Genomic DNA, 12,692 nt, shown 5'->3' with positions numbered 1-12,692 from the left:
CCCGATCTAAAAATTTATCACCATAATGTACAATCCTCATGTAACAAGAGTGACAAAATTAATGTATTACTAAAAAATGAGCTAAGGGATATCTCAGTAATAGCATTAACGAGCACTGGCTCAATCTTGAATTAATTCAACATACAAAAATAAAAACTCCCAGGCAGTTCCTGTTGGAGTAATGTTGTTGTGCTTCCTACTCGCCATGACACAGCCCACGTCAGACAATGGGGAATCTCCTGTGAATTGTGCTCAAGCACCAACAATATCACAACTGTGTCAACAAGTGTCTCCGAATTTGTGTTTTCTAACGACTGTAGTGAAGTCACAGTACAGCCATTCTGAACTTGTATCCTTTCACCACTCAGTAACTGTGGCTCATTTGTTGTGTTCTGAACTGCAAGTCCATGTGTGCAGTTTCACAGAGACAGGGGAGCCTGGCAAGCAAAGAAATGTTCTGACGTGATTAATAAAGTATTACTGACTCAGAGTGTTCTAATTGGCTGTATTATTACTAGCCAATTTCGTGTCCAAGAAGTCAGACACAACACTAAACATGAGGCATAAGAAACAGGAACCAACTGGAGTATTTATTAACTTAAGAAAAGCTTCTGACACGGTGGAACATAAGATGCTGCTGTCAAAGCTTGAAAAGTACACTATTCAAGGTCTGCCCAACAGTTGGATTAGTTCCTTCCATAGCAATCTTATGGAAGCAGTGAACATCAAGAATACTAATGTCAACCTTAAAACAATGTCTGAACGTTTGTCAATGCATAATGTAATTAAATTTGATGTGCCCCAAGGATCAATAATGCACCACTTTTGTTCCTTCTGTGCATCTAAGCTTAAACATGAACAATTATGGAAAATATAGATTGATACCCATTGTAAGATGACAGACTGAACTGCAGACAGGCACAACAGACAGACACATTTAGCTTTCGACCAAAGCCTTCATCAGCAAAGAAAAACAGAAATTCATTCACATGAAGTATGCACACCTCACACACACACACGATCACTATCTCTTACTACTCAGGCCACCATGGATGCACATAAAATTATCATACTTAGAGATGACACCACAATTCTAGTGAAAGGGGAAAGTAAAGAAGAATTACAGCAATCAGTAAATTTTGTCACAAAACAACTTAGCAGCAGGGCACAGAATAATCACCTTTTAACCAATAATAAAATAAAACTATTGTAAAATTTCACAATGCTCTGAACAAGGATAGGTACACCCCATTTCTCTCTATCAACAATTAGCCAAAGATGCACTGAGAAGTAGCTTTTTTTTTAATTTATTGATGGTTACTAGTTCTGGACACCTGCATCCATTCTCAAATGATCCACATTGTAAGTGTAACAATACAGGCGACAGCTTATGTAAAAAACTGCCCTGCAGTGACGATCGAAGTGACACATTTTCTAATGTCAGTCCTATGTGGTCTATTTACCATTGTCGAGTCAGCCATAGTGCCACTTTGATCATCACTGCAAGGGCAGTTTTTGTACATACGCTATCACCTGTGCTGTCACACTTACTATATGGGTGGTTTGAAAATGAACACAGGTATCCAAAACTAACCATCATCAAGATATAAAAAGAGAGACTTCTGAATGCAACTTTTGATGGAGCTACAACTATTTATTTCAATTATGAAACAATTGTAAACCTATTTTCCATCTGCAGCGTGCCACAAGTTTGTAAATTAACCAGCTGATAACAGTACAGAAACCAAATTCTTACAATTAGATCAGCAAAGCAAAGAAAAATGGAATAAGCCTATCAAATATCTTAAAGCAAAACTGAGAAAGATCTACTATAGACTAAAATTACTTTGTGATTGATGTCTCAGCAACTCGAGTGGTAGTGCCCAGCTGCCAGCTTTCTCGAGCACCTTGTGCTCACTGTGTTACTAGTTTTGCAGTTACATGCAGAGCCTCACTTAGCACGGCTGGCTGCATGCCAGAAACACTACCTCCACCACTGTAATCTGTTATTTTAATCAAAGTATACTTTCTTTGCTCACTAAAATCCTGCTGCAGTGAGAAGACAGCAAATAGTGCAATGTGGTCACATTTTGGGGAAATTCTAAAACAGTTATTAGCTCATTCAAACAGAAAAAAGGGACATTAGAATCATGTACGGATAGAAACCTAGAGATTCATGTTAAGATCATGGGTATGAAATCTTATCTACATTGTGGAACCTTCACATATTTAGGAATCTTTCTGTTGTGTCTGTTTGGACTCAACATCTCCGGTACAAGGTGGGTGGCAATTTATCATTTTCAAATATTGTCATTATTTATTGTGGAAACCATCATATCCTTGAAAATAAATGCAACAGGTACAACAATATGAAAGTGATAGTTGCTAGTCACTATATAATGGAGCTGCTGAGTCGCAGAGAGGCACAACAAAACGACTGTCAGAAAGTGAGCTTTTGGCCAACAAAGCCTTCATCGGAAATAGACAATATACACATATATACTAACAAAAATGCCAGTCTCTGGTTGTTGAGGCCAGGCAGCAGACCTCAGCAGCCGGAGACGTGATCATGCGTGTATGAGTTGCATTTCCGTTAGTGTGGGTGCATGTTGTTTCTTTCTGATGAAGGCCATGTTGGCCGAAAGCTCACTTTCTGACAGTCTTTTTGTTGTGTCTATCTGCAACTCAGCATCTCCGCTATATGGCGAATAGCAACTATCCTGGATTTTCCATTGTTAATGTAATAGCTAAGGACAATTGAGTGCAAAAAAATGTGATAATTATGATCACTTTACCAACCAGAAGAAAAACTTGCAAATGACTCAAATAAACATGTCCTGTGCCAAATCAGTACTTTCCACATGGGAATAAAACCTTATAACAAACTTCCCACAAACATCAAAGTCAAAACAATTGGAAAATCTTAAAAGTCATATTTACAGCATCACTGCTTTTATTCCACAAAAGAAATTTTAACAGTACAAACTATGTTATAAAAATATTTAAATATGTATGCACAAAAAACTATTTCACCTCTATGCTTATAAACTGATGTGTCCAATGCCAATGTCTTATGTATAAGCTTCTTTGGAAGACTTTAGGACCAAAAAAATTTAAATACAGTACAGTCTGCATCCATTTGAACCTACTTACTATACTCAAGCCTTGGCCTCACTTCATAATTTTATCTCCCCTCAACTACCCGCATTTCTGTTCATTACCTAAATCGATGATTCCTTGATGCCTCAGGATGAATACTATCAACAGATCCCTTCTCTTAGTCAGGTTGTGCCATAAATTTCTTTTTTCCCCAATTTGATTCAGTACCTTCCTATCAGATATTTGATCCATACATTCTTTTGTAACACCACATTTCAAAGGCTTCTATTCTCATCTTGCCTGAAGAGTGTATCATCCATGTTTCATTTCTGTATAAGGCTACACTCCAGACAAATACTTCACCAAAGACTTCCTAGTATTTAAATTTATAACAACAGTTTCCCTTTTTCAGAGATGCAGTTTTTGGTATGCAATTTCATCAAGGGGACCCTCTCACACTGGGGCCTTTCCTTTTTAACATTCCCCACTCTACTCCTCTCCTCCCCCAGAGAGAGAAACTAATAGTTTTGAAAGCTAAGATAATGTCATCATTTTTACTTTTATGTGTGACTATTGACAACACTAAATGTATTGCCTACTGAAGGTAAGTCCTGGATAGCAATTCCATCTCATAGTTACTCCCACAAGTCCAACCACTCGTCCTAAGTTGGAGATGGGCACCAGCATGAAGTAGGGGATTGCCTGTAGGAGTGAGGTACAGTGGGGACTGTGTGTGCCCCGGACCACTACGGTGGCTGTGAAGGTCCTACAGGAACTCTGAAAAGTGATGGCTAACGAGGCTCTGGTGAAGCTACGATAGGCCCAGCAAGCCAGTAGTGGATTATGATTTCTGCTTTCAAAAATAGAATGGGCCTCGGAAAGGACAGATTTAATCGACTACGAACTGGCTATAAACTAGGACAAAGATTTGGAACATTAAATGTACAAACATTGACTGGAAAGGCGGAGGAGATGGTAGACATGATGGAAAGAAGGAAGTTGGACTATTGGGGTTAGCTGAAATGAGATGGAAAGGAGAAGGAAGGAGAGAGCTGAAGAAAGACTGTACTGGAGAGGAAATGAGGAGGGAAGGAGAAATGGAGTCAGAATAGTAGTAAGACATGAATTAAAAGAGGAAGTGAAGAGAATAAGTGATAGGATGATGAAGACCAAAATATCACTCAAGGGGATGACCACAGAGGTTACACAAGTGTATGCGCCGCAGGTGGGTTGCACTTCTGAGGAGAAGCAAGAGTTTGAAGAGGAAATGCAGAAGCAGATGAGAAGGAAGAATATGATAGTAATGGGGGATTTAAACACACATGTTGGAAGAGAAATACAAGGCTGCGAAAGTGTGCTTGGACCATAGGGTTGGGGCCACCAAAATGAGGAAAGTGAAAGACTATTGGAGTTCTGTCAAAGGAATGGCTTGATGGTTGGGAACTCTTGGTTCGGGAAAAGAGAGAGCTACAGGATTACCTGGTACAGTCAAGACTTAATGAGAAAGTCGATAGTTGACTACTTCCTGTACGATAGCGAGATAAATAGGAACATAATTGACATTAAGGTAATACCAGCACAGCCCTTGGATAGTGACCACCGTTTGCTGGTAATGAACCTGAGAGGGACTAAGGATAATAAAGGGACAGAAAACCAGGAAAGACATATAAGGGTACGGAAGTTGAAGGAGAAAGAAAGCAGGCTACAGTACGCAGTACGTACAAGTAGTAAAGGAAAGCATCCCAAACGATGAACCAAAAGCAGTAGAAGAGGAATGGGGTAGATTCAAGGGAACATTAGTAAGTGCGGCGGAAACAATATGTGGGAGGACAAGCAACAAAAAGAGATGGAAAGAAACACCCTGGTGGGATGATAAAACAAAGAATATAGTACAGAAGAAGAATAGAGCCTTTATGGTATGGTTCCAGAAGAGAACAGTAGAGACAAGAGAAAAGTATCAGGCAAGAAAGAAAGAACCAAAAAGAGTGGTGGTGGAGGAAAGAAGGAAGTGGATGGAACAGTGGACCAGAATGATGGAGGAGTATAGTGACGATTCAAAAAAGGTGTTATATGGGATGATTAAAAGTAAGAGGAAGAACGGTACAACAGATTATGCTCAAATGTTGAATACAAGTGGACAACATGTAGAAAATAAGGAGGAACTCAAGAATATGTGGAAAGAGTATTTTGAAGAACTCCTGAGTCCGTAGGAGACCTGGATGAGGAGGAACAAGCCAAGGAGAAAAAAAGAGGAGGAACAGCAAATAGAAAAAGACCTTACATGGGGAGAAGTGGAAGAGGCATTGGGCAAGATGAAGGGAGGGAAGTCACCAGGTCTGGATGAGCTAAGTGTAGAGACGGTGAGAGAAGCAGCAGAGGTGGGGATACAATGACTATATCGAGTAACGAAAATTGTGTGAAGACAGAAGATGATCCCAGAAGACTGGAAGTAGAGAGTAATTGTCCTGATCTTTAAGAAGGGAAATAGAAAAGAGTGCAAGAACTATCAGGGTATAACACTGATGAGTCATTGTGCAAAGAGTTTTGAAAAAATTTTGGAAGCACGAATTGGATCTAATTTTTGCTGTAAGACAGCATTATGAATATGGAATAGATCTACTAATGACCTTCCCGGACATTGAAAAAGCGTATGACAGCATACATAGAAGCAAAGTGTGGGAAGCCCTGGAGAACAGAGGAGTAGTAAAACAGATTATTTGGGGAATAAGGGATATGTACCATGGAAGTGTGAGCTGTGTGAAAGTGGGAGGAGAGAGATCAGCTTGGAATGAACAGAAGAATGGCTTGAGGCAGGGAAGTGAGGAAAGCAGAAGCATTTCGGAAGAGTGTCAGAAGTCTCGTGTGGAGCAAGGATGTACCCCAAATCAGTAAAAAGTTTATATATCAGTCATACTATGTTCCAATCTTGACATATGCCTCAGAAAACTGGGGTATGAAAGGAAGAGGTAAAAGCAAAGTACAAGGTAGTGAGATGAAGTTCTTGAAAAATAGTATTGGAGTGACAGAGATAGACAGGTTAAGAAATGAGAGGATCAGAGAGTTAATGAAGGTGGAACCATTACAGGAGGAGATAGAGAAATCAAGGCTGAGATGGTATGGACACGTTAAGAGAATGGAGGAGAAGAGAATACCCAGGAGGATACACAAAATTAAACTGGAAGGAAAGAGACCAAGAGGAAGACCAAGAGACAGATGGCTGAAAGGAGTAGAAGTATGTGGATAGAAGAAAGGAGAAGACTGGAATGAGGTGAAGACGGAGAGATGGAGGCAAGACAGAAGACAATGGAGAGGCCTATGATCCATACAGACCCGGCCAGAGGCTAGAAACTGTCCAAGAGGATGACTCATTAGTTACTAGTTATCTTGACTGACTTTTCCTTTAAAAAAAGTAATATTTGTGAATTTCACACAGGTGTATCATTACATAGTGTCGAGAAACATACCACAGACACTGCAAAAACAGCTCCCTGAAGAAACCCAGCGAGTACATCACTCCAGTGATGTTTATAGTCAGAAACGCGAGACAAGGCTGTGCCCACAGCTATTAATAAACAAATGTACTGACAGAAGTGTTTCAACAGTTTGGAGCCTTTCCATGTCATCCGGGCTTGCAGGTACAACTGGAACAAAAAAAGCATGAGATATAGTGATATCAAACAATGGAAAACCCAGGATGGAATGTAACAGTATAAGGATAGTTGCTACTCACCATATAATGGAGATGCTGAGTCGCACAAAGCCACAACAGAAAGACTGTTGGAACAGTAGATTTCAGCCTACAAGGCCAGACTCCAGCTGCCCCAGAAACTGTGGTCATGTATGTGAAAGTTCCATTTGCTTGTGTGTGTGTCTGTATGTGTATGTTGTCTGTTTTTCACAAAGGCCTTGTTGGCCAAAAGCTAACGTTCTGAAAGTCTTTTTCTTGTGCTTTTCTGCAACTCAGCATCTCCACTATATGGTGAGTAGCAACTATCGTTTTCATTATATTGTTAAATATAGTGATATAATACCCAAGAGACAGCAGATTAATATTCCAGAACATTAACTATACATTGTAGGTGAAATATGCACTGTAATCACTAAGGAATTCAGAGAAAATGAGCAAAAGAAAAAACTTAACTACAGAAAACCAATAAGTATGTCCATTGAGTGAATGCTCCAAAAGCAGAATACTTCAATGCAACAACAACAACAACAAAGTAATACATACTCATTGCTTATGAGTCTCCTTAATGTCAATAAATTACTCTTAATATTTCCAATAATATGGAATTACAGTTGTGAAATATGATAAGTCAGTCTGTCTGGAATACACAAACCATTTTTAAGGGGAAAAGCCCACAGTACACACTACAACCAAGCTGATAAACAGAAACACTTTTTTATTTATCAAGTCACAATGGATACATGCACAAAGAGGAACAAGAGGTGATACTAATACCTTTTTTTTTTTTTGGAGAGGGTTGGAGAAAATGAAATTATTTGGTACTAAGTATTTTACAAAGTAGAAATTTAGTGTTTGGTTAACTGATAACATTTATGGTGAAAAAAGAGAGAATCATATTGCCAGAAACTAGATTTTAACATTACACAGTTCATGTTCAGAATAAATTGCACATTGACAACATGAAAGAACGACCACTGTAACTGATAAAATAAGCACAATCCATAACTTCAACAAATCATAAATACAGAAGATAAAATATACTCTGCATGCTTAAATAAATACAATAAAATTTTACATACAGTACGCCACTGATGAAGTGAAATTTTTGAGAATTAAATTGTACATCTGCAATGAGATGAAATGACAGACAGACTGATGTGTGCACAGAAACTAGGGCAACACACATATTCCCCCTCGATATTTTACCATTTCATTTCATGGCGGAGAAAGTTATGCAACGTCCCCTGTCGACAGTAAAAATTTACTGCTGATACGTTGCATTCATACACATTGTGTTTCCAAAGACGTAAAATAACTGTTCACAATACTTTGGTTACAACTGGAAGACAGTTACTATTTTAATTTGTTGATGGCACAAAACTTAAAAATATGCCCGATACGAAACTTTCTGGCATCTTAAAACTGTTTGACAGACCATGGCTCGAACATGAGAGCTTTGCCTTTCACAGGCAAGCCTTGAGCTATCTAAGCATGACTCACTAGTTACCCTAACAGCTTTACTTTTGCCACCTCTCTCTCTCTCTCTCTCTCTCTCTCTCTCTCTCTCTCTCTCTCTCTCTCTCTCTCTCCCCCCCCCCCCCCCCCCTCCCACTTCCCAAACTTCACAGAAGTTCTCCTATGTCCCACGTGGGACTAGCACACCTGGAAGCCTAGTATGTATGCACATAGTTGTTTGCGCCAGAATGTAATCAATGACTTGCTCAACAGGTCCTGAAGTGTACCTGACTGGCTTTTGCCTTATTGCACCATCTTGCGTATCACTTAGTTCATTGATGCAGCCTGATCAAAATGAACGGTAATCTTCTTTCTTCATCCAACAATGCGTGTAGGTTCTGAGAATGTTCTTTTCTGTTGACCACTTCCTTGTTGCTTTTGCTGGTGAGTGAAGCTGTGATGCATTTAAGCATTCAGTGACTCCATTACTGTTGTCATAGTTCTTGGTCTTCCACTACATGGTGCATCTGTCAGAGACCCAGTTGAAAAGGCCTTTCTTTCCAGTTTCCGAAGATTGGCCTCCTTTGGGGCCTCTTTCTTGAATAAATCGCATGATTCATGCAAACAGTTACTTGCAGCTTTTCTAACATTATCAGCTCGCCATAAGGTTACGATGCAAGATGAAAAAGTGCAGTGCATCTTCGCTTCTGGTCTCAAAATGTTTATATCTGAGTGAAAGACAACCTTGAGAATGAGCGTTCCCAAAATGCTTCACTTCCAAAATGCTGCACTGGGTAAGCAGACACACAGGGCAGTAAATCCAACTCTGCACCGAGAATGATGGTCAACTTACAGAGAGAGTTTGAAATATGCAGGAAGTACGCAAGAACATTTATTTCTGTGTTATTCCATTCTTGCATGTGTCTTCTGGTTCCACAGATAGACACAAACTTCGTAAATACTGCTCAAGGGTCATAATCTGACATCAGTGCTGCACAGTCTGACATCATACGCCATGTTTCTTGAAGCTTTTTATTTTCATTCCACACATGTCTTTCCCAGGGTTATAGAGGTCCATTTTCTGTTGAAGAGGCAACGGTTGAGATTGTTTTGACTCTTGAACAAAATGAAAAGCTATGTCTTACTGAATCCAACAAGTGTGCTGGATGTCCAGATGATGACAGTTTTATTGTATGTGTAAATTAGTAGTTGTACAGTGTACATAAATCTCCTAACACTACTTGCCTGGATCTGTTGAGGAGCATAATTTATTCCAAACTGAACTACATTCCACAGACTGGACCATGATGAGGAGCTTTTAGCTATGTGGAATAAGTCGAGACATACAATAAAAAAAAAAAAAAACTAACCATCAGAAAATATCTTTGTAAAATATACTAACAATTAACTAGCATTAAAAATAATTTACTATAATCTACTGGCACTTAAACAGGCTATAAAGGAACTTATCAAACTACCAAAAAAGCTACTACTTTTGAACTCACTAAGCAAATTTTCTAAGATCAAAAGCTAATGACGGCTCGAACAAGGAAGATCGTACTGCCTTACAAGCTTTTTTTTATGTTGCATGGGAATTTCATTCGTTACTTTCAATGTCTTTACCATTTTTCTCTGAACCCACAGAGTAACTCCTCAATGAGCAACTTTGCTGTGTTTATGGACCATCACCTTTCACTTGCATACCACTATCACAAGACAACTAACAACATTTAATATGCGGCATTGGATTCACCTTTAATAATATGGTTCAATTACCTTAAGATGGATCAGCTCGAAATTCCATGGTTTTAAAATTGTAAACTCAGTGCCTCTATCATGAGATACTCATTTCTTAATGAATGTGTTTTTTATCACATAGCGGCAATTCACTGAAGTGCCTTTAGATGATAAAGAGCGAATTCTCCTCAAAATGTTCTTATGTTTTCTAAAATAAAAGAACTTCTAACAAGCTGTTTGTGACTTTTTACTAATTGTAAATTTGGTTTGATTGCCACATCAGAATACACCTATGAGCAGCTAGTGAAGTGGTTTTCTGCTCAAGAGGAGAATTCACACATATCTGATATAACTAGAATGTGGCATGTGTGCTGGAGATTTCACTTTGCTGGTTATTTTGCCTAGCATCCACTCGTCCACTCAGTATGTTACCATTAATAAGATAAGGTGATGTTCTCCCTGAACTTGGTGGCAAAGACGCAGTCCACCTACTCTCTACAACACATTTTGTTCCAACTTATAAACAGAGGTTATGGGTACTAGACGAGGGCTAGTGGCACTGGCCAGCCCCATTCAAGTATCCCGTGTTCACGAAACCTGGATCTAAGTGAAACTGGCTAAGCTCCCTGGGGTGAAAAAGTTTAGTATTCCATGTAACATGAAACTAGAAGACAGGTGAGTATACAATCAAATGTTTCGGTATTTTTCAGTTTTAATGCATTTGTTACCAGCAAAAAATACAATGTGCCAAACTTTTTAAATCATCTAATGTTGCACCACAAAAATCAATCTGCTTGTTGTACACAAATTTGAAATTCTTACTGGGGAAATAAAATACTGAAGTAGTTCACTGCTATAATTATGTTTCTACTGCTAGGACTCTACCAATGAGGTCCTTGAATTTTACATGCTTCTTCAAAACAATTCACATTTTTGCACTACTGGCCAATTAAATATTTTTGCAACACTCTCATTTGATCCCAACAATTTTGTTCACAAGTAGCACTTCATCTGTTTATAATTTAGTAAGGTTTCTATCACAGCTGCATATAATTCTTTTCACTGCTGACTAGTTTCGAACACTTGTGTTCATTTTCAAACCATTACCTGCCTCTCTACATCTACATATACACAGATACTCCACAACCCAACATACACTGCATGGCAGAGAGCACCTGTACCACTACTCGTCATTTCCTTTCCTGTTCCACTTGAAAATAGAGTGAGGGAAAAACGACTGTCTATAACCCTCCATCTTAGCCCTAATTTCTTGTAGCTAATCTTCATGGTCTTTACATGCAATGTATGCTGGAGGAAGTAGAGCATCTCTGTAGCACTTGGGTGTTGTTCAAACCTACCAAGTAACAAATCTAGCAGCCCACCTCTGAACTGGTTCAATGTCTTCCTTTAATCCCACCTGGCATGGGTCCCAGACACTCAAGCAGCATTCAAGAACACGTTTCACTTGCATCCTATATGCGGTCTCCTTTACAGATGAACCACACTTTCGTAGAATTCCCCCAATAGACCAAAGTCAACTATTCACCTTCCCTACTAAAATTGTCATATGCTCGATTCATTTCATATCCCTTTGTAGTGTTACACCCAGATATTTAAATGATGTGAATGTGTCAAGCAAGACACTACTAATGTTGTATCTGAACATTAGGGGCTTGTTTTTCCTACTCATCTGCATTAACTTACATCTTTCTACATTTAGAGCTAGCTGTCATCCATCACACCAACTACAAATTCTGTCTAGGTCAACTTGTATCTTCCTACAGTCACTCAACTTCGACACCTTACCGTATACCATATCATCCATCAGCAAATAACCGCAGATTGCTTCCTACTAAATCTGCTGTATCATTTATGTGTACAGAGAATAATAATAGTCCTATCATACTTCCCTCGGCCACTCACATATCCACATATCCATGAACCTATTCCATATGCTCATACCTTCTTTAACAGCCTGCAATGGGGCACCATGTGAAATGCTTTCTGAAGTCTAGAAATATGGAATCTGCCTTTTGTCCTTCATCTATAGTTTGCAGTATATCATGTGTGAAAAGGGTAAGCCAAGTTTCACATGGGCAACACTTTCTAAAACCAAGCTGATTCATCAACATAAGCTTCTTGGTCTCTAGAAAACTTATTATATTTGAAATGAGAATATGTTCGAGGATACTGAAGCAAACCAGTGTTCGGGATATTAGTCTGTAATTTTGTCATTCATTTGCCATTATTATATACAGGGTTCACCTACACTGTTTTCCAGTCGCTTGGGACTTTGCATTGGGCAAGAGATACACAATAAATGCAAGCTAGGTAACGGGCCAATACTGTAGAATACTCTTCGAAAAACTGAATTGGGATTCTATCCGGACCTGGTGACTATTTGTTTTCAGCTCTTTCAGTTGCTTCTCTATGCCAGGGATGCTTATTACTGTCATTCATACGGAAGTTTGTTCAATGATCAAATGATAGTTTGTACAATTCTCCTGCGTGAACAATTTCTTGAATGTGAAATTTAAATCTTCAGCTTTTGTTTTGCTATCATCAACTGCCAATCAGACTGTTCAACAAGTGACTGGATGGAAGCCTTAGACCCACTTAGCGATTTTACATAGGAACAAAATTTTCTCAGGTTCTCTGCCACATTTTTCGCCAACGTATAATGCTGGTAGTAGTTGTATGCTTCATGCATACA

At 39.0% G+C, this 12,692-nt stretch overlaps 1 protein-coding gene across 2 annotated transcripts in view; it reads right to left on the bottom strand.

The window, feature by feature from the left end:
• The window catches only part of LOC126484084 (putative phosphatidate phosphatase), a 115,765-nt gene that overhangs the window by 37,136 nt on the left and 65,937 nt on the right, over window positions 1-12,692 (bottom strand). For both annotated transcript variants that reach the window (XM_050107456.1, XM_050107457.1), the window contains exon 5: window positions 6,564-6,740. In XM_050107456.1, coding sequence (XP_049963413.1) covers window positions 6,564-6,740 — 177 coding nt within the window. The remainder of the gene's footprint in view (window positions 1-6,563; window positions 6,741-12,692) is intronic.

This window comes from Schistocerca serialis, chromosome 6, assembly GCF_023864345.2.
Source record: "Schistocerca serialis cubense isolate TAMUIC-IGC-003099 chromosome 6, iqSchSeri2.2, whole genome shotgun sequence".
In the NCBI taxonomy this organism is placed as follows: domain Eukaryota; kingdom Metazoa; phylum Arthropoda; class Insecta; order Orthoptera; family Acrididae; genus Schistocerca; species Schistocerca serialis.
This window is presented reverse-complemented; position numbering and strand designations above follow the sequence as displayed.